The sequence below is a fragment of the Chironomus tepperi genome, unplaced genomic scaffold (assembly GCF_022539635.2).
Source record: "Chironomus tepperi strain 1889 unplaced genomic scaffold, CSIRO-AGI_Ctep_v1 contig_171, whole genome shotgun sequence".
In the NCBI taxonomy this organism is placed as follows: domain Eukaryota; kingdom Metazoa; phylum Arthropoda; class Insecta; order Diptera; family Chironomidae; genus Chironomus; species Chironomus tepperi.
The window spans coordinates 286,971-309,353 of record NW_027226293.1 but is presented as its reverse complement, the minus strand read 5'-3'; the positions used below and the strand labels follow the sequence as shown (position 1 = coordinate 309,353).

Sequence of the window (22,383 nt, the reverse complement as noted above, 5' to 3'; positions counted from 1 at the left end):
ACAAACACCCCACACCCTCCCCCTGGGTTAGAACTGTAAAGGACTTGCTAGAATTATAATTTTGTGAAGAGGACAAAAGAAGCGAAGGCCAAATGATGTAACCAGAATTTTTGAGCCAATTTTCAATTTTTCGGACGATAACTGACTTCTAATGGGTACGCGTCTTTGTACCTCTATTCATGGATGGTCTAAAGCAAGGGTCTTTTATTTCTCGCAGAACACCTTAGTGGTAAGCCTTGATTGAAATCGCAAACGCCATACGATTCATGGTATTTCTTAAAAATTTCAGTGGCACATCAGTGTACCCCAGCAGACGGGTTGCTTGCCAATGATTTAAATAATCAAACTCCTCACTTCACATCACTTCCGGACAACCTCCATAGTCTGCATTATTTATTTACTTACTGCACACGTGCTCAACATTAACATGCACCTCTCTCTCTCGATTAAATAATTTCTCCGTGTTGAGTAACAGCCTATGCTGTATATTCACCACAGTCTCTCGCAACAACGAACGAAGAAAAAAATCTTCTGCTACAAGAATTCAACAAACATGTAAAAAAGAAAGAAATGGATAGAAGAGAAATGGGAAAAAGAAAAACTGAGAAAAAAAAAAAGTAGCAGAAATGTTTATAAAATAACCTTCACCCATTCAGTTGCTCTTCAGTTGCTGCGCGATTGTTTCATGGTCAAGTTTGAGTTCTGATAGAAATAAAGCTAAAGTGGAAGTGAAGTTTTTACGGAGTAAGAAATAAAAGTTGCATGTGCCGTTCTATATTAGAAAATGCAACAATTTCCATAAGAAGTTAATCAATTGTGAATTGTGAAGGAAGGAATAGAAGTAAAAGTTGCTAAATAGAAATTTTAATCGAAGATCAAAATCAAAATAAAGAAAACGAAAAAGGTGAAGAATATAAGCATTAAACCATATAATAAGCTTCACGTTGCATTTGATTGTTTTACAACTAGAATTAAAAGTCATGCGGGTCCATCACATTAATTCTCTTGGCCTACACAGAAAGTTATTTTTTTGATTTGGGCGCCTTTTGACTTAAAATATTTTAAAAATTCTTCATGCTATTAATTGAGGGATTTAAGCGCATTTTTGTGGTTGAAAGTCATTAATTAAATGATAATTTTATTGCTTATAGAACAAGTTCATGGACGATTTCTTTAATTTAACGGCTTTATAGAATTTAAATTTTTAACGGCTTTTCAAAATTTGAATTTAACATAATTTTCACGTTTTATGATTCTAAAATTGAAATGAACAGATTTTCAAGTCTAGCAGTTGCTATGCGCATTAAAAGTAGTAAGCATGCCAAGAACTTGACATAACCGATCAAACGCTTTAATTCCGACATCTCTGCCCATTCCCAAATATGCACAAAAAAAAACTATTTTAAAGAGTTTCTAATTTTCTCCACAATAAAAAAAAAGATTTACAAAGCATGCGTCAACGATTGATTCTTTCCATTATTAATGCTCGCTGTGATCTCAGAATTATTTGTGATGAGCAATCTTCTTTCTTTTTTTGATTCGCTGCTGCTTGCTGCTGCGTAAATAGGTCAAATAAATTTCATTTTCTTTTTTGCCATATTTACACGCTTATGAATATATATCGACGAGGTAGTAAATATATATATATGCACACCTGATGACCACATTTAGCACACTTTTCAATTCTGAATCGAAAATGAGCTTAAGAAAAAAAATTGTGTATTGGGTAAATTAATATTCACATTCTGTTGTGCGACCGATTTACTTGAGAAAATTTCACCGAAAATTATTTGCATGCCAAAAATGGATAATTCTCGTTCCGCTGTAAAAAACAGGAAAATAAGTATTCCAGTGATAGTTAGGACGTTCATTACATCTAAATCTGGGGCATATTTTCTTTTAAAAAGATGATGATTGGTATCTCAGTCACATACCTTGTTGAACGTGTAAATATTCACAGTTATAGGAGATGCTTTATAGCTCTTTTTTTGATTGGAATAATATTTATTTATTTATTGTGCATTCTCTTGAGGCTGCAACTTGACACTCAACCTTTGTGGGTGGTTAAAGTCATTCATCAATGCAATAATATCTTAGATCTGTTTTTTTGGGTTTGGTACCTTTATTATTATATGATCTCATAATGATGTCATCAATTCTCTTTCATGACATATCCATCATGTTTGTTTAACATGCTGCATGTCTTAATAATAAATGTACTTATTCACATATCGGCGAATGTGGATCAGAGAAAATAAGGTAGAAATTGAGATGAAGCATGTCTGATAAAAAAAGGATTTTTTTGTTGCTTTATTCATTTCTTCTTGTTGATCATGTTGGCATTGTGCTGTGTGGATTTCAAAAAATTTTGATTATCTTTTGCCAACAATACCATAATTGCTACAAATTTGAAGTTCGTACTTTATGTTGTACTTTTTTTTTGGCATTCTTACAACTTCTGGGATGTATTTATTTGGTATGAAGAAGAGTCTGAGGTTAAAGTGGCATTGTTGAATATAATTTGGGATTTATTTCATTATTTGTTGGATTTCCTGCTACTGATTAATGTTTTTTTGGTCAATTGTAATATAATTCAAAAGGAGATCAACAGATATAATTGAAAAGAAGTTTCAGACAATCCAGAAATAGATTAATTTAATTTTGTTACAAAACAAAGGATTAAGAATCAGATAATTTAAATAAATTCCTAATTTTCTCACACAATTAATAGGAATATCCATGTTCTGTGTACTGTAAAGAGGAAGAAGTAAAGCATTCATTCCTAGTCACATAGAAAGATCAGTTAGATTATTTCCATAAATCCAAAGAAAGAATATGAAAAAAAAATTTGCTGGATTGTCAGAACTTTTAATTGACGACTTCCGAATCAAGTGATGAACTTCTTGTTCTCTCGATTCTCATGTTCAGTTGCTATATTGTCTCTATTTTCTATTCTACTATTCATAAATCGTTTGCCTTATTTGATAAGATACAGCTCATTAATTCATCAATCCATCAATATATCTATCTATGCATCTCAAAAGCTTCTAGAAATCTCACATTCGATAAAGCCATTAAAGTATAAACTCTAATGCCAAGAAGATCAAACTCATCAGAATACCATATACTTAAATAAATCCAACTCCATACTTAGTTTTCCATTGACTTGTTAGGCAATAATTCTATTCATCTTCACATCCATAAAAGAAAGTTCTTTTTCTTCCACACTGATTTGTCAAGAGTGCATTTTTTGTCGTTCATCTACAGTGACTTATTAAATTGTCTAGAAATAATACCTTGAAATTTCATAGAATTTTTTCTACGTCTAAAGGGCAATTAACTAATTTAACCAGCATAACGCGGTAGTCGAGTTGATGAAAGTAAACCATTTTTATGGAGACAGAAGTTCATTCTAGCAAAAAAAGAAGTAAAATTCTAAAAGAATAAAAGCAGGTTTAAAGCATTTCGGCAAGAGATAATTAGTAGATATTTGAAGCAATACATGACTACTTAGCTTTACTTTCTTTTAGCATTCTACCTTGTTAACTTATTCCTCTTAAGACTCTTTTGTTGCTATGAAATTCTTGATTAGGCTTGAGTGGAGAGAGCAACCGAAAATTAACCGTTTTAGAATAATTTCATTATTTAATTATCATGATCAAATGCCTTCATAATTACTTTATTATTACAATTTTTTTATTTTTGCATTATAAAGAAACCTGAGTAGTGGTGAATTAGTTCTCATGAATACATATTACGAACAATATAACTGAAACTTACTTCTCTTTGCTCATCATTCTTTATGTACGGCTCTTTAAAATTAATTCCTCAACGTTTTTCTCGATGAATATCATTTCGTTTTGGCTGACTGAGTTGATAGCTGAATTTTTAAAAATCACTGTTAAATGGAATTCTTAATCAGATATCCACTTGAGAATTATTCTTTTGCCATTCTTTATGTGAATTCTATGTGCTTAGTTTGCAATTTAGATCCGTCAAAGTGTTTTAAAAGATTAAAAAACTTTTTGAAGTGAGAAATTTTTTTCAGTCGTCATTTTGTGATTAAATTTTTGAATTTTAAAAAGCCGTTGAATTTTCAACAAGTCATTCAAAGCTATGGAATGTTAAAAATGCGTCATAACCTCAAAACTGTCAACCTAACCTTCAACTTTTGCACTCGCAATTTAAGTTCTGACATTTTTCTGGAATAAATATAAATTATATCATAAATCTATGGTTAATGACCTCAACAAATCTCATGTGGTTAATATTTCAATGTCGTTTGAAAAAGACATGCGACCCATCACCGCTAAAAGTCATCTAAAATGGCATATTCTATGGTTACTTTTTCTACTTATTTAAAATAGATGAAAAAAAAAGGTATTTTTGCACGCGTAAGTCCAATAATCTAATACCGTTATAATAACTCAACGAAAAAAAAAGAGTATGAAATGCCACAAACTCCCTCATCTGAATGGAGTCTATTGATTATGTCAACATTTCTACTCATAATGTGTCATGCCTTATTGTAATATATTTATCAATATTTCTCATACAATGCGCTAACGGTTAACAAACACCCAAATGACAAAAGTGATTTCTTTTCGCAATTTACATTTCCACTTTTACTTCAAATAGACATAGCTTTGATATTTTTTTGCCTGAATCGCGTTAAAAATAGATAGATGATGTTATCTGATGGCCTAATACAGATGAATACATTATCTGATGATCTTTTAGTGTGGACAATTTAATGTGAAACATCCTAAATAACTTTAAGGTTGTTGAAATTCAAAGAATAAGTCAAATTTTATTGAGCATGTCGACAGTCACTTAATGGGCTGGATTGTGCTAATTTTTGGTTGAATTCAATGAACTCTGGTGGATTTATTTAGATTTTTTGGGGTTTTTTAGCCAGTGATGTCTGATTTACTTTTTTGGACTGCCAGATCATTTGTGATCCAAATTGCTTTATCGTAGCCAACCGAGTGGTCAATCGGACATAATGACTAGTTATTAACTAGGCCTAAGGCTGACTTTTACGGGATCATCTCTATCATTACTGTTGACTGTAGTTCAAGTAATTATTAAGACATTATATCATGTTGTAGAATCGAACTATCGTTTGTCAGTTGAAGGCTAGCTTATTGAATATGAGTATAACCTGGAGCTAAGAAATACTCTGAACAGAGTCATAGTCAGAAGCTGTAGTCATAAAATCTCTTACTTAATTACTTCGATGATCATACAGATTACGTATGATTCAAGGTCTTCTTCAGATGACGCCTACAGCTGATTCTATCGCCTGTTTCGGCTTGCCAATTTCCAATTTGTATAGAAAGAGTTCTAACCTCATTCTCCGATTCTCCAAGAAGTCAACTACTAAGAAGCTACTTCATTGACCCAAAATTAGCCTCTCATGACAGTTAGATTCCTAAAAATCCCATATTAGGATAGTCATCATTTAAAAAAAAATCCCCCAATATATTCAAATTAAGCTTTTTGATTCTTTTTACAAACAAAGAATCTGTTGAATGCGAGAATTATGCAGATATCGACCCAATATAGATTGCCATATCGTTAATATTCAGCAACCTCTCATAAATTATCGAATAGAAAATTGGTTTTGAAAGGCTATAAACGAAAAAAGATTTAGATATATCCATAAATCACTTTATAAAGGATCAGATTTCATAATGAGGAATGGATTTTTAATTGCCGCTTGCTGTTGTGATCTGACCCGTAGCGGAATTAAAATTTCATATTTAAGTAACCCATCAAAAAGAAAGACTTTGTATTGTTTATGTGTCTTCATTAGAACCGGTCATAAAAATTTTTTTAAAATTAGATATAAATCATGATAAATTCAAGTCATTAAATTTTTTATGCAAATTTCTCTTGCTTGCCATTGAAATTAATATTTATACCGTTAATTTCCTCATTGTCTGTCTCATTGCTGGATCTTTTTCTTTAATTTTTCATTACAATTATTTTTTTTTTGTTAATTAAATGAAGTCAAAGTAATCACAGCAGTTGATGCTTCATTAACATATCAGATTAAAGCTAATTTCGATCGATAATTAAGCAAAATGATTGAAATATACTTTAACTATGTCATATCTTTTAATTTTCTCTTGTAATTGAATATCTCTAAAGAGTTAATTAACTTTGTTTCAATAACAAAGTAGAAATTGGTCCATAGCTGCTCTGAATATTTAATTCTGTTATGAGCTCACGATTTTACTTGGCATCATGTTCAATACAGTGTAACTGACTGGTTATCAGCAAATAAAAAATGCATTCCGCGTCGAGTAGTTCTGTTTAGTTTATTATTAATGGATCATTGCTGAAGAACGGTTTATTTATCTCATTTCTTGTATTTTTGCGGAGTATGTGAAAATTATGACATCACTGCTTGCAATCGTATGAACAAGATTCTCTTGTGTTGCACAAAATCCAGGCATTTATATCATTAACAGCTCATAACAATTATTGTCGAGATGAAAGTCTCATCTTTACTTTTTTTCATGCCATGCACGGCAAATGCAGTTGTGAAGAAATTAATTTCATCAAATTCATGAGACTGACTGGAATGGATGATGATTGGATTTGAGGAATGTAAGTCAGTAGTGAAAAGAAAACACAAAATTATAATGATGATGTCACATTAGCGCTGCAATTTACAGATATTTACTTGAAGGCTGTTGCATTAACCCAGTTCTGGATTTACATTCATTCAACAGTCATCATCAACAGCATCATCATTAGAAATATATGCTGTCTTTCCTCTGCTTACATCGTTGTCAATTTTTTCAATTACTTGATTTATAAATCATAAATTAGCTGGCGGTTTTCTGAGAGGAAGTAGAAATTTTCATCCATAAGAACTTCCACTTTTCATCATCAAGTTCACTTTCACAAGTTTGTCAGGTACTTGAAGTACACAGAATGTAATGAGAATCAGTCAAATAAAAACAAATAGTAAGTGATCACGACGGAAGTGATCATATATTGTGTCTGTACTCAACGGTGATGCTTTCATACCTTCTAAGTTTTATTAAATGTAAGAAAACTTCAAATTTGTGTCAAAAATGTTCACATGATTTTGGATAATTCCTCAAATCTTTCCGAGGCTTTCTTAATGCCATAAGTAGAAAGAAATTTGACATAAATTCTTCTTCGGCACTTGGATCAACTTCTTTCCTTTCAATTTCTGCATAATAATGGGAAACAGTCTAATCATCATTCAAATAAACAAAACAAAACAAAACGAAAATTTGATCAAGAGATATAGCAATTAAAGTCATTCAACAATAACCAACAATAATCAGCTATTATTCTTTCGACTAGACTCAATAGCATCTCATAGCTCATAATTGGCCAATTCATGATTAGAAATTTATCAATTTTAGCGCATCTAAATGTGTGCTTCAAAGACATCAGACTCATGTATTAATTACTTTATTAATCCCCTCATGTTATGCTTGTGGAATTTATTTGTGGCATTTAATCTGAGGAAATTGTTCTTGTTGTGTTACTGTTATGTTTTAGAGCTATCGAGTTATAGTCTCAAAGTTAGTGCAAAATGTTCACAGAATGCCAAGCTTATAAAAATAATGAAATTAAATGAAAATGCGCCTTACAATGAGCATTTTATCTTCTGTTAAACTGTTATGTTGTTTGCTTATATTCACAACATTTTTCGTTCTTGAATTGAATCACCATTCATTGAAGTGGATATAAGTGAAAATATAAGAAGAAATCAATTGAGAGGAAAGGAATGAAAAGAAATGTGTCAGATTTAATACTGCGATATTTCTCAATTCCTATTCGCAATTACTTATTAATAGAAACACTCAAAATTTTATTTGATGGTGCTGTTCAAGCTTTCTTCTTGCCTCCTTTACGGTGGAAGAGAACATGTTGATGGACAAAAGTATCAATTACTTAGTACGATGCTATTATGACTTTTTTTTTGCCTATTCATTAGTGAAAACATTTTAACACACGCTGGTAAATTAAAAAGAAATTTTTCTAAACATTTATTCTTCTTGTTCCTCCCATTCTACATATAGCCCGAAGAACAACATACACCACTGTGTAGATTTGGATCTGACAACATAACAAATTAAGCATCAAAAAACAAAAATGTGTCCAAAAATAAGGCTGATTACAATTTTAGGAATAATATTGCTCATTAATTCGTTAACTACCTCAGTACATGCAAGACGAAAAGCACGACAAGAAGCAATTGACAGTCCGATCGAAAACGCTGCAGATGCGCCATTAGAAGATAATATTGCCACAGCTTCTGGTTCTGATTTAACTGAGAGCGAGGAAATTGTGGAAGTACCGAACGAATCACGCAAAACGGAAGCTACAGTCGTAGAATCAACAAGCTCATCAAATAACGAATGCAGTCCAGATAATATCAGTTTTGAACTTGTGACTGGGTAATGCTAATGAGAATATAATGAAACAATTTAATTACAGAATAATAAAAAATTATATGATTATAATGACTTATTACTTCCATCAACAGTTATATGTTCTCAGCACCAAATGCATTGCTCGATTCCGTACCTGGTACTTTAATGCTCAACGATTGCTTAGAACAATGTCAAGCAAATGATTCGTGCAGTGCGGTTAATTATGAAACTGGATTATGTGTGCTATTCTCAGCAAATGCCGATAAATTACCGGGTAAATACAATCCCATTTCTTCGCATTATTCGCACAATGACTTGTTGATTCTTGTTGAGAATCTCACAATTTATTTTTATAATTTTGCAATACGAGTGAAATTGATACATCAAAATGGTTAAACGAAAATGAACTGTGCTACTTTTGTTGAGTCTTTGTATGAATTCTTGTGTGTTCGATCGGAAGCCTTAATAATGTGTAAATGATTAAGATAAATACAGTTCATCGAGTTTGGCAAAAGGTTAAAGACTGCAAACTACTTACTTGAAATCTTGAAAAGGATTAATTTGGATTATATTGATATTGTTGTAATTTAAGAATCTTCATGTATTGTGCTGATTTATTGATGAATTCCAATTTTGGTCTGTATTTTGATAATTTCTTAAACTTGAGTAAATTGAGGAATTTTTTGAATCTTTTGAGTTTTCTTCATGTTCCTACTTTCTTGATAGCTATTATGAATAGTTTGTCCTAATTTATGTCCAGTTCTGATGTCAATAAGCTTCTTTTTTGAAAGATTTAAGCAATTTCTCTGAAAATTTCGCAAAGTAAACAAATCTTAGAAACCTTTCAAATGTTTCAGAAAATAACAAGAATTTGTACGGTTCTCACAAAACCAGATCAACTTTGTTTCTCACAAAATATTGTGGCATAATTAACCTCTTAATCACTCATATTAATGATCTTTTGAGATAATTTCGTATCGATTAGAAAGCAGTATATAAAAATATACGTAAGTGATCATAAAAGCATCATCTAAAAAGCGATGCGTTCGGTAGAAATTAAAGACGAAAAAAAGAGTCTTAAATTCACTTCTTATTTCACCTCCCTTCCGCTTACTAGATGATTTTACGAAAAAAAATCTATAATAATCATTACAGAAATGTCCATAAGACGTTTAAAAAAGAATTAAAAGAAATTTTTTGTAACGATCAAAATTTATTTTTCCGAGCAATCAAATGCCAAGAATGAACAAGATGAAAGCACGGAAAGAAATCAAAAAAACAATTAAAATAGATTTTTGTCGAAGATCTAACTGTTTTATGTGTAGTAATCTTTCAACAGCGTATAAAGCTATACTTATCTAACAGAATAGATACTGCGAACAGTCAATGAAGATTGATGAGTTTTCAAAAAAAAAGTAAAGAATTAAAATTAAGCTTGAAAAATCTTAAAAGAATGAATGAATTAACGTTATTGTGCTAATAGTATCTTTCTATATTCTACAGATTCATCTATTTATTCATTTTCATAACCTTTTCTTTCTTTCCTTTCGTTTCTCAGGTGCATTAACAAAGTCACAGTTTCCGGTATTTACAATTTATGCTCAAAAGACAAAATGCTTAAAGCAGAAGCCATGTGATCGTCCATGGTGCATCGATAGAGTTCAAGGCTATGCATTGAGAAATCACGTAAAACGATCATCTACAGCATTGTCACGTCAAGATTGCTATGAAATGTGCTTCAGAGAAACTGAATTTTACTGTCGGTAAGTGTGTACTGTGCTGTGCTTTTTTTTTTATTCGCAATTATTTTGTTTGTCTTTTCAATCTATGCGTGAAAAAAAGGCTTTTACCTCCTAACATGTCATCTCGTTATTTCTTTTTTTTCTATTAAAAATGGAAAAAAATATTTTTTAAAAAAGTGAATGTGTGAGGATGACTAAAGAGCATTTTACGATTTAAATCAGTTAAATTGCTTCAAGCTTGAGGGCACCTCTAACTGTTATTTGAAAATTGAAATTAACAAGTTTTGCGAAAATTGAAATGAGTGAGGCATGTGCTGTTGTCTTGCATGACCTCGGGTTCTTTGTTTATTCTTCCTTAAATTTATTAAACTTCCTGTTTTGATGATGACTTGACAGAATGGAAATGAGTTGGCATCAAATGACTGTAACAAGGTGCATTTTGGACAAATAATTCATACTTTCAAAGACATTTGTGATTTAACGGCTTTTTAAAATTTAAATATTTTAGTTCAATTTCAAGTTCAATGTTTGATCTCTTCTGAATTGAATTGAAATGAAATTTGATTTACTGAACAACATTGTAAACAATCTTGAAAATTCTTCAATCTCTAAACTCAAGCAGTGGCTTTTATATGCACAATCCGTGTGCAAAAGTGAATTCAAGTAGTCAAACACCTGTTTATTGATCCAATAGCATATAATCAATTGAAATATCCACAATAATTAATAAAATTAACAACTCAAAGTCAGTAGCACATGCAAAAGTGATCGCGACAGCTCATTTGTCTTACAGAAAGTGTTTTAAAAGAGAATCGCAAGGCTTAAAAAATAAAATAGTAGCAAAAAGAAGAAGGGAAGAAAAGATCGATTGAGAAATTTGTGTGTGGCGATTGATTGGAGAAGAATAAGATAAATGAAATTAATTCGTGTAGAAAAGAGTAATTAATTAATCGCACTCGTCGACAAATAAGGAGGGATAAAAAAAATAAAGAGAAGGTACGATGATCGATTTGTTTAACACGCCATTTACCAATTTATTAGAATATTTGAATGAAAGAAAATTACATAGCTGAACGTAATGCTTTGATGAAATTTAGACGGAACAAATCCTTTCTATCGTCTTAAATCCACACATTCAGTTCCATGCAAAAGAAGCTTTTCTTGCTTTATTATTTAATTTTCATGAAACTATGCCGTGGTAATTTACCTATATAACTTTTTTTTTTTAATTTCTTACCTGAAATAAACTAATGCTATATAGATAGCAAAGCATGCGTTACAATTCCAATGATGATTAAAACCTTAAACTTAAGGTGTAATCGTGATTATTCAACTGCGATGATGTAATTGAGATTAGCGATATAACTGAGAAAAAAAAGAAAGAAATTACATGATTTGATGAATTGAATCGCTTCTGTTTGCTAATAAGAATTAAACACAATGAAATAAGGCAAGTACATGCCTACTTATCTATCTATCTCATATCATTATTCTGCAAACAATCATTAGAAAAAATAAATTCCACTCACATATGAAGTAAGTTGCATGGGAGTTCATCGAACCTTTTTTTTTTTTCTTTCTTTTTAAAGAAATTGTTTTTTTATTTTTATGCGAATGATGGTGAGAGATGTTATGCGAACATTGTTGATGATGCTGAGATTCCATCCTTTGGGATTGTCCACTAATGATGACCATTCATAAATGGACTGTTGTTACTAACGTTCTGTTACGTTGAAATGACTAATTTGTCAATCTATAGTTCGAGACTTGACAAAGTTGCTTGTTGGAGTTGACAAGAATACGATATAATACGTCATAACCAGTTGATGGCAAGTTAATGTCCTGTTGATGACTATTTCTAACATAATTTTGTTCACTCGGATTGATGTTGAACCCGATAATTAAATCAGTTAGATAATCTCGAGAAATACTTTGTATCCAGTTGTTACATAGCAATCAGGCCACACTCATGTCTTTCCGTTAACACGATGACCCTGGAGACTACATTGTGCTGCACGGGAATGTACTGCATCACAGTGCTCCAGTGATCCGTTGTTCATTAAACTATGAGCTAAAATTCAATCAAATCAAGCTGTATGGCTTGGACATGGGCTTTTCCTAGGCAATACACTTAGAGTACGAATACTTCACGACCTGTTCAAGACTATTCATCAGGGCTAGTGCATCAGTATTCTATTGAATAACGAGCAATCGGCTTGTAGCAGCTTGAACAAACTGTAATCTGCAGGGTATTCTGCCACGAGGTTACATGACTGAACATATAAATTCATTTATGATATATATACATCATTTGCAAACACCTCCCATTAATGCAATTAAGTATGTGAAAATTGAGTATTCTCTGCTAATACTTAATGTTGCGTGAAGTGATTTATGATTTTCATTAAAAAATTACAGTTTTCGATGTTTTTTTTTTTTTTCATCCCATCAACAAAAAAGAATCAAGCATTATGAGCAAAAGTGCACTTGAAAATAAAAGATTCTTAATGTCCATCTATGGTGCTGTAAAAAATTGTCAGACTTAAATGTTCTTGTCTCACAATTACCATACATAATGATTTACAGATGACTATCAAATATGCAAGAAAATAACTTCCACTTCACTGTTAACAATCCACATACGTTACACGTTTTTAAGCAGCATCAAGCAGCAACATTCTATAATTACATTCCATCTTCAGCAACAAAACTATCGATGATGTTCTTCTCTTCCATTTTCCATCAATCATTGGATAATTAATTGAATTTCAATATCAATATATGTAAAATTATTCAACCTTACAGCATGAAAACTTTCTTCACACACATTATTCATGCAATATTATAGTGTACATTAACTGCTACTAAAAGGTTTAATAAAAGTGTCGAATATGCGCGTGAAGATTTTAATAAAAAATTATTATTTATGAGAAAATTAGCTGGATATAATTTATGGAATGTTGTACGCAAATTGAAAATGAAATTGAATTGTTCATTGAATACAGGGCATTGAGTTTAAAAGAGTTTAATTATATACGATAATTGATTTTTATTGTGGTTTGAAATTGGTTTACACGGTATTTTAGTGTTTAACGATAATTATATTTATTAAGGTCATGGCTTTAAATACTAGTCATTTTTAGTTTGAAATTGCAATGTCCTTTGTAAAAATAATTAAGAAGAAAATTTTCAAGTTTGAACCTTACAAAAACACCATGTTTTGTTTACTGCTAATAATCGACAATTATTGACTGTTTGGTTCCTTTTTGTCTCAATAGTAATATGTATGAAATCTAAAACTTTATGATCCAGGCAATTCCATGTTGTCGAACAGTTGTAATTGTAAGCCTACTAATTAGATGGCTATCAGACACAAAAAACCATGCAAAATCTACGTCACAATTGGTCCAGATAATTGTCCAGAATTAAGCCTTTGTTTTAGGACATGTCTACAATTACCTAAAATCCTATTTGTTACTGTCAAATTTCGATAAATCAATTTCCAGCCTGATCAAGGTTAATTTGAAAACCTCATTTTTGTCAAGTCCAGTTTTTCCTCAATTTCTCATTAAATCGGACTTTGTTGAGTTCTCTTATGACTCGTTGTTCCTTGGTCTTAATTGTGAATACAGGGCATTCATCCGGTTTGTCACTTATTCCTACGATAATTATTTAAAATTGAGGATTTGAAAATTCCACAACCTCCTTGTTTGGAGGTTGAGAAATTGCAACAAATGTTTTGTTTTATTGAGGGAATAGTCTAAAACCTTACAACAGAATTGAAAAAAATAGCTGGAACCTTACCCTAGGCAATTGTTTTGCCTTTGGCAAGGCTTGTGCCTATTCAGATGTCTAGGTAAACAATACTTATAATAGATTTTGATAGCAAATCGATAAATGACAATCTTCCCGGAAACTATACAATTGTTTAGATTTAACAAAACATTACATCAGCTTTTCCTATTGCATGTATGTCAAAACAATACAAATTATTTTATTAAAACAGTACAACAGCAATAAATTGATCATGACAAAAACCAGCTTTTGCAACAATTTATTATAGCGGTTTACCTTTCAATTTTCAATTGCATATTTATGGTCAGTAATTGCTATAATTCCCATGATATTCCCATATGCAAAAATAAAGAACATACATAATCAAATTTAGAAAGTTTTTCTTAAAACAAAAAAAAAAAAAATAAGTCGTGACATAAAGAATTTCTCTTTCGACATAAAAAATCGAAGAATAATAAGAAGATTTCAATGCAGTAGTAAGAAACGAAACGCTAATATAATTAGTATTAATTATGGTAGCGCCAGAGGATCAACACTTATAATTCTAGTTCTTCTAAAGCTATTTTTTCACTCGAAATAATCAGAAATGACAGCAATCTCTCACAGATGTAGAAATAAATGCATTTATGAGAGAACATAAATTATAATTTTACCATATATGCCCTCGGGTGTCATATAAATGCTCATACGCATGAGAGGATACATAAAAAATACAATCGGTAATATCAAATTAGAACTAAAGATTCATTTTATTGATAGTAAATTTGAGGTTATTTAAGAAGATATAATATATAAAATTGATATAAAATGGTGTTGGCGATTTGCACCATCTTGATGTTGATGAAGTGCTATTAACGTAATAAAGTAGATTGATATATAATTAACACAATGAATAGATAGGAACGGATAGGAACGTGAACTTTATTGACGGTTAACTTAAGTATATACTTTTATGGATTCATTCATAGCTGTATTTAGGAAAGGATGGGAGGTTGATGCTCTGAGTTGAGGTATCAGCGGCATATATCAGGAATATACAGGAAGGAATCAAGGTTGAGGAAGTTGAAAAGCAAATCAGTTCAAATTTTGGTTAAAGTTTGATTTTGAAGTTCAAAATAATCGTTAAAGTTAAAAAATCTTTCAAATTCGAAATTGAAGTTCAAAATTGTTCAAATTTGAATCTCAGGTCCAAATCCCTCAAAAAATTTAAATTAAAGTTCAAAATTTAAATTTAAAGTTCAAATCTCACTAAAACTTGAAATCAAAGTTCAAAACCACTTAAAAATTTGAATTTCATGTTCAAAAACCGTCTAAAATTTGAATTTGAAGTCAATCATCCCAAGTACTCCCAACCTTTCGCCCAAAATCACTTCATTCCATCTCAAAATATCCATCAACATCTACTTAAATGCATAGAAGATGAATAGCTGAGATACAATTCAAAGCACCATCAATTATGTAAATCAAAATGAAGTAATATAAAGCTAATAACAAATTTAATTTATTAAAATGCATAGCATTGATGCTATGTGCACGGTAATCAGTAGCAAAGTGAAATAACCGAAATGAGGGGTCCAATTAAGAAGAAAATTTTCTCACATTTTTATATTTTATAATGTTGATTTTTTATTTTCTCTCCTTTCTTCTATTCATTTCATTGCGCTACGGATCTTTTACCTTAATCTTAACCTTACGCCTTAAGCGTCGCTCGGAATGTCTATTAGATTAGATATGTTGAGGCCTTTTTTAAGAACACGCGCGTTTGTCCGCAAGTGGTTATTTTATTACCTTTTTGTATTTATAAAATAATAAATTAAAGAGTCATCTCTATAAAAGTTTATTTGAGATTTGGATTGGATGTTTGGACATTTGAGTGCATGTAATTGAGTGTTTTTGACTGTTTGTTTTCAAACATTAAAGAATTTTTGTTATTTGAATTCTTAAAAATTATAATTTATGCTTAGATGCATGCGGGATGCAAGACAATATGGAATTATTGTTATTTTATGATGAGATGCAGTCGAGTTTTGAGGTTCTTAGATTGAATTATGACAGGAAATTGGATTGAGCTTCTTAACGGTTTTCAAAAATTTAAATTTTGTGTCAAAAAATCCCAAAAATTCAACATTTGTCTTAAAAGTCTTCAAAAACTCAAATTTACTTCCTAACGGTTTTCAAAAAATTCAAATTTTCCGATTCAAAAATGTCAAAAAGCCACAAAATTATCATAAAATTAAAATTCACTTAATTCACGATTAATAGTCCAACAATCATGCCTTCATGCCTAAATATGATTAGTCACATAATTGAATTTAATGACAATCTAACATAATAACCGCAATTTCATGGTTTTATGTCAAAATTATGCCAATTATTGTCTCATTGTTTCAAAAAAAAATAATAAAATGCTACCAATTTTAAATTTCTAAAAACCGTTATATTCAGCATAAAATGCATCATTTCTATACTCAATTCATTTCAATTTAAAGGTGATGGATAATGAGATGAGTAGCACCAATTCCTAATTTACTTTATATAAATAAAAAATTAATGTTACTCATTAAACGATACTGCTTAAAGTGTCAGTAATGGATTTTCATTTAATATAGTAGAAAAAAAATTTATGTCTATAAGACATTAGAATTGCAGCAGCACGCAACCTATTGAATAAAAAAAATTTCTTTAAACTCATTTCTAAAATAATCATATAATAAAATTTATGTCTCAATTGAGCATTATTTATTAGTTTTCTCTTCTATTGAATCACATGAAATTATAATGAAAATTATGTTAAAAATATTTGAAATGAAGCTTTTAATCCCATCCATTATAATTGTAATATAATGATCATCAAAATCATCATAACTTACAGTAACATTAATTGTGTATATATAATACCTCCGCATAAGATAGGTTTCTGTATCATGTTCTACTTTGGTATTATTTTACCACTTCTTTCTCTTATATTTTATATAAAATATTCATAAATATAGTTTAGACTCATGAAAATATTTAAAATAGAATGAGATCAAAAAGCAGCAGAAAATCGTGTGTATATGTGTTTAATAATTGATTTCGCTTCTTTTTTCATGCCATTTTCGATACTACATAAAAATTGTTTTAATTCGTATTATTTGTATGCGTACCTACAACCGAGATCAAGATTGAGATTTTCTACAGTGGATATTTTTATGCTGACATGATATGCTCATGTATTGGATCAGGTTGACTGTTCAGGTTGGGTGAATTGAATTTGTAAAATGAAATTCTTTTGTCAAAATTTCAGTTAAAAGTTCAAAATTTTGATTTCGTTCGGAGTTCAAATTTTTGAAAACCGTTAAAAGTACAAAAATTTTTGAAAACTGCTGAAAGTTCAAAAATTTTTGAAACCGTTGAAAGTTCAAAAATTTGAAAACCGTTGAAAGTTCAAAATTTTTAAAAGCCGTTGAAAGTTCAAAATTTTTAAAAGCCGTTCAAAGTTCAAAACTTTAAAACCGATTAAAATTCAAAATTTTGAAAACCGTTAAAAAACTCAAATTTTTTGACAAACTATAAAAAATTCAAAACTTCTCATGCGTCTAAGCCTACATAGACTTTCATATAAACATAATTCCATACCAACATAGCAGCACAACATTCGACCAGACCAACCCGACTTTACCTATTTCGATCTATGATAATATGTAATGACGATGATGATATGTTGCTTGGAATTTACTTTTCATGATCCTTTTCAATGCTATTCATATTCACTATGCATAGATAAGAATTTCAATTTTATAGTGCATGCGAAATTATCATAAAATTATTGTGTAAAATAAAATAAGACAAGTCAGAGATAGGGAATTGTTGAGTAGTAAGAGAAAATATGCAGCATTACTGCATTAATAGAATTGTATGGATTTGTGCTTTAAGATGTGAAATGTGAGATGTGCAAGTATAGAATGACATTGTATTGCCGAGGCAATTGTACTATTGTGCGTAGTCTCATGAATCATTCAATAGAAAATTCTACGAACAATACAGAAAGTTGTCTGGCTGCAATGTTCTGTGGTCAGATGGTGGCTGTAATTAAAAACTTTTTCATACGTGTGAATTGCCTACTTAGATTCTCATGTTTCCTTCCTATTAATAGCAGCATAACACAAGCAGTTGTGATCCATAACTGGATTTTAAGTCTTATGAACCCAAACTTTACAGTTCATAAAGATTCCATTCAGCATTCCTATAGTTCCGATAATTAGATTGCTAAAATATGTGCCTAAGTACTTAACATTCGGAAGTTCACTTAAGCATCGAAGAAATTTCTCTTAAAAATTTCATGAATCAGCAAAAAATGAAAAACATTTTTCTTATACGAAAGCATCGACTAATTGTGCATAGACCTATTTACAGACATTTCGTGAGTAAAAAATTTCTTGCTTGCCAGCATCAATGTCTATAGTTCTCAATATTTGTATGACTGTCAATCTATTTATACCTTTGATTGAAGCTTGTTCTCTTTGTTTGTCATATTGATGTGCATTGATGTGCATGAGAGTTGTATGGAATCAGTAAATTGGGTTTTGTGGCTTCTAAATGTAGTCATCCTCCTTATTATTAATGATTTTTCAATTTATATTGAATATTATTTTATAACGGTAATTTTGATTTTGAATTTTTTCAAATGAAATTAGTTGATTCTCCCCTTCTTAGTTGCCTTTCCCTTAATTATTGCAAAATTTAGTCCTAATTTAGATTTGGAACAGTAAACAACTAATTAAGAGTCATCTTAAGTCTTTAACCTCAATAATCGGTCATTATTCTCTGATTATTCAGCCTGGCAATCACAAACATTCCTGCAAAACTGCGATAAACTTGACGATCCAATCTAATTTCACTTCAAAAAGAAGATATAACAGAAAATGTGGCATCCTAAAGAGCTATTCATAAAAATTAGTGTAGAATAATTGAAGAAAAATTTGTTAGGGCAATTTTCCACTCGATTAGACGAAAAATTGATCAAAATAAAGCGATTGAACATTAATTTTGACAGTTCCGTTTGTTATTGAAAGAAAATGAGCGGTGCGAAAACTGATTCCATTAATCATGTTGATTGTGCAATAGACAAAAAACTGTAAGTCAGGTCAATAATATTTGTCCAAGAAATGCACACAAAAAAACAATTCAACAAGGCAGCATAGAAGTAATTGAATGTAACAAATCTCTACAAGATTCATAAATTACCATTAAGAAGGCATAAGAAGAACTGTTCACATCAAGAAAAAGAACACGGCATTCGCACGGGATCATAAAAAAAAGAGACTTTCTTCTTACTTCCCTCTTTCCTCATTTGAATTTCGGTGCTACTTTCTATCTCTTTACATCTCTTCCAATTCTCGTTAATAAAGCCCCGAAAGTTATTTGGCATAATCGATGAAATAATGGAACAGTCAAAAGTTTTTTTTTTTTGTTGATACAGACCGGGAAAGTCGAAAGAACCGCAACTTGTTTAATTCTTTTTCAACTAATTAACTGCACATTTTATATCCACAATCAATGCACTTTTATGTGCCTTTAACATCTTCTCACATTACTCAATGTCTTTATATTTAACTTAATTTCTTATCTTACCATTTTTATTACTTTTTAATTCACAGTTCGGCAAATTGGTACCCAAAAACGAATGTATGTGAACTTTCGGAAATGGATCGTATAACATTAAGTGGATTGTCATCAGCATTTAAGGCAAAAGACGATGCAGAATATCTTGAAAGTAATTGCGTTGAAGAGCCGACAAAATTATGTGAATTTAAGCATTTAGGTGGAAAGATTTTGAAGACTGTTGATGCTGTATACCAAGATGTCAATACAATTGAAGAATGCCGTGAACTGTGTCTCAATTCGCCATTCAAATGTCGATCATATGATTATAATGATACTGGTGAAATGGTCTGCCGATTAAGTCATCACAATCGTGTCACACTTGCTGATATTCAAGAGCCATATTTGGAGGTGCCCGAAGCAACAACACATGAGTTAGCTGGATGTTATAACGTATCGATTGAATGTCATGCTTCCGATATGGTAGCCAAAATTCGTACATCAAAATTATTCGATGGAAAAGTATACGCAAAAGGCTCACCAAATTCATGTTCTGTCGATGTCAAAAACTCATTGGAATTTGAATTGAGAATGGGCTATCAAGATCTTGAATGTAATGTTCGTCAAAATGGAAATGGACGTTACTTGAATGATGTCGTTATTCAACATCATGATATGATTGTAACATCATCTGATTTGGGCTTAGCATTAACATGTCAGTACGATTTAACCAATAAGACTGTATCGAATCAAGCTGATTTGGACATTAATGGTGAAATTGAGCCTGCCTTGTCTGAAGAAGTTATTGTCGATTCACCGAATGTCATCATGAAAATTACAACACGTGATGGAAGCGATTTGAGATCTATTGCTGAGGTTGGTGATCCGTTGGCACTTAAATTCGAAATTATGGATAAGGATAGTCCATTTGAGATCTTCGTGAGAGAATTAGTTGCTATGGATGGCGTAGATAGCGGAGAAATTGTCTTAATTGACTCACGCGGATGTCCAACAGATCAATTCATTTTGGGGCCAGTACTAAAGATGCCACAAAGTCAAAAGATACTCATCTCACATTTCGATGCATTCAAGTTCCCCTCATCGCCAACTGTACAATTTAGAGCACTCGTGACGCCATGTATGCCAAGTTGCGAACCCATTCAATGCGATGATGAAATGAATGGTGGCGGTGAATTGAGATCAATCCTATCATATGGCAGAAAACGAAGATCTGTTAACAGTACAAACGAATTAAACTTAAGACGAAATAGACGTAAAGTCGATGAAAAGACAAATATGCATGAAGACTTGCTTTTGGTACAAACAATTCAGATTAATGATAAATTTGGATTTGCTAACAAACATCAACAAACAAAGCCAACATTGGCAACGACTGATAATAATAATAGCGAAACTGTTTTCTATGTACCATCATCTGAGCATCCATTCTGTGTCAATGGAATAGGTAAGAGATTATGGAGACTTTTTGCATATGACGTCTGACTTTATTTCGAAATCTTCTTAAAACTTTATCTGTTAAAATTCAAAAATTTAACGGTTTTGTAAAATTCAAACTTTTAAAAGAAATTGCAAAATTTGCAAAATTCGGAAAATTTAACAATTTTGTAAAATTTGAATAATTTAACGGTTTTGTAAAATTCAAAATTTTTGAACTTTCAAACGGTTTTTGGAATATTATAAGACGTCATTTGCAAACAACTCCTTAATACCGCATATTTTTATTATTTTTATCGTGCTGTATATGAAATGAATTGAAATTAACGCTATTGTCATTATTATCATTTTTCATGTATATAGGTCTTATTGTAACTGGAACAGTCTTCTTATTAGCACAGCTTGTAGTTATTGCTCTATGGATGCATCAGAGAGATACATCTAAATTAAGGCCATCGATGTCAAGCACAACTAGCTCAATATATGATAGAAATTATGCAGCTTTCCGATAAATTCAAATATGATTGATACTTTGGATATCATCAATAAAATATCTATATAGTTTGTGTAAGGAACGCTGATCATCAATCTCGTGCAAGTTGATTAGATTAATTATTTATTAATTTATGCTGCCTATTCTTTATGTCTACAACTCAATTCTTTTTCGCCATTGGAAAATTATTGGAATTCTCAGCGCGCATTTTTTTTATAATTTTATAGTTATATTAATAGCCATAAAACTTTTATAATTGTATACTTTACTTAATCCCCAAATTTAGTTGCATGTCATTGCACTTGTGCTGATTGTGTGATGATGTCATCATAAAATAATATGAAATAAGCTTTATTTGGGGATTGAGCGTTTAAGTCTTTAACAAATAATAATTTAAGAATAATAAAAAACGATTAAATTCTTTTCGAATATAATAAAAAAATTGAAATAAATGAGAAAAATTTTTTCTTAAAAAAAAGTCTAGAAAATTTTTCATTGTGATTGAAATTTCCTGTCGTTTCAGCACATATGATGGTTATCTGGAGTTTAATTGCATATTATATGTACATCTTGACAATGAAATGAAAAATTTTGATTGAAGAGTATAGAGCGATGGATATCTCAAGGCGCTTTGTGATGACTTTATTTCAGAAAACTATTTTAATTGTTTGTTAATTACGATGGTCGTTAAATTGTCTTTTAAAATAATAATTGGTTGCATTATTTATTCTAAGCTTCAGGTAATGACTTTATTGTGGTTTTCAAATGCAAAAGTTCATTTGGAAATTTGAATTTGTTAACGGTGTTGTAGAATTTGAATTTTTCAACTGATTTGAAAAATTCAAATTTTCTAGTGGTCTTGTGAAGTTCAAAATTTTTAACGGTT

The 22,383-nt window shown here is 30.8% G+C and overlaps 1 protein-coding gene across 1 annotated transcript; it reads left to right on the top strand.

The window, feature by feature from the left end:
* The first annotated feature begins 690 nt into the window (after positions 1 to 690).
* Positions 691 to 21,888, top strand: LOC139088862 (uncharacterized). The gene is made up of 6 exons (XM_070638182.1): positions 691 to 904; positions 8,076 to 8,453; positions 8,543 to 8,703; positions 9,988 to 10,192; positions 19,606 to 21,014; positions 21,368 to 21,888. Exons 2-6 carry the CDS (start codon positions 8,149 to 8,151, stop codon positions 21,514 to 21,516), a joined length of 2,229 nt encoding a protein of 742 aa, XP_070494283.1. The 5' UTR covers positions 691 to 904; positions 8,076 to 8,148; the 3' UTR covers positions 21,517 to 21,888.
* The last annotated feature ends 495 nt before the right edge of the window (positions 21,889 to 22,383 follow it).

What these genes read in the sequence shown, in the direction of transcription:
- LOC139088862 (XM_070638182.1), top strand. Translation starts at nt 8,149, where the DNA reads ATGTGTCCAAAAATAAGGCTGATTACAATTTTAGGAATAATATTGCTC. An exon ending in AGTTTTGAACTTGTGACTGG is followed by an intron (nt 8,454 to 8,542) that starts GTAATGCTAATG and finishes TTCCATCAACAG; the next exon opens with TTATATGTTCTCAGCACCAA. An exon ending in GAAACTGAATTTTACTGTCG is followed by an intron (nt 10,193 to 19,605) that starts GTAAGTGTGTAC and finishes TTTAATTCACAG; the next exon opens with TTCGGCAAATTGGTACCCAA.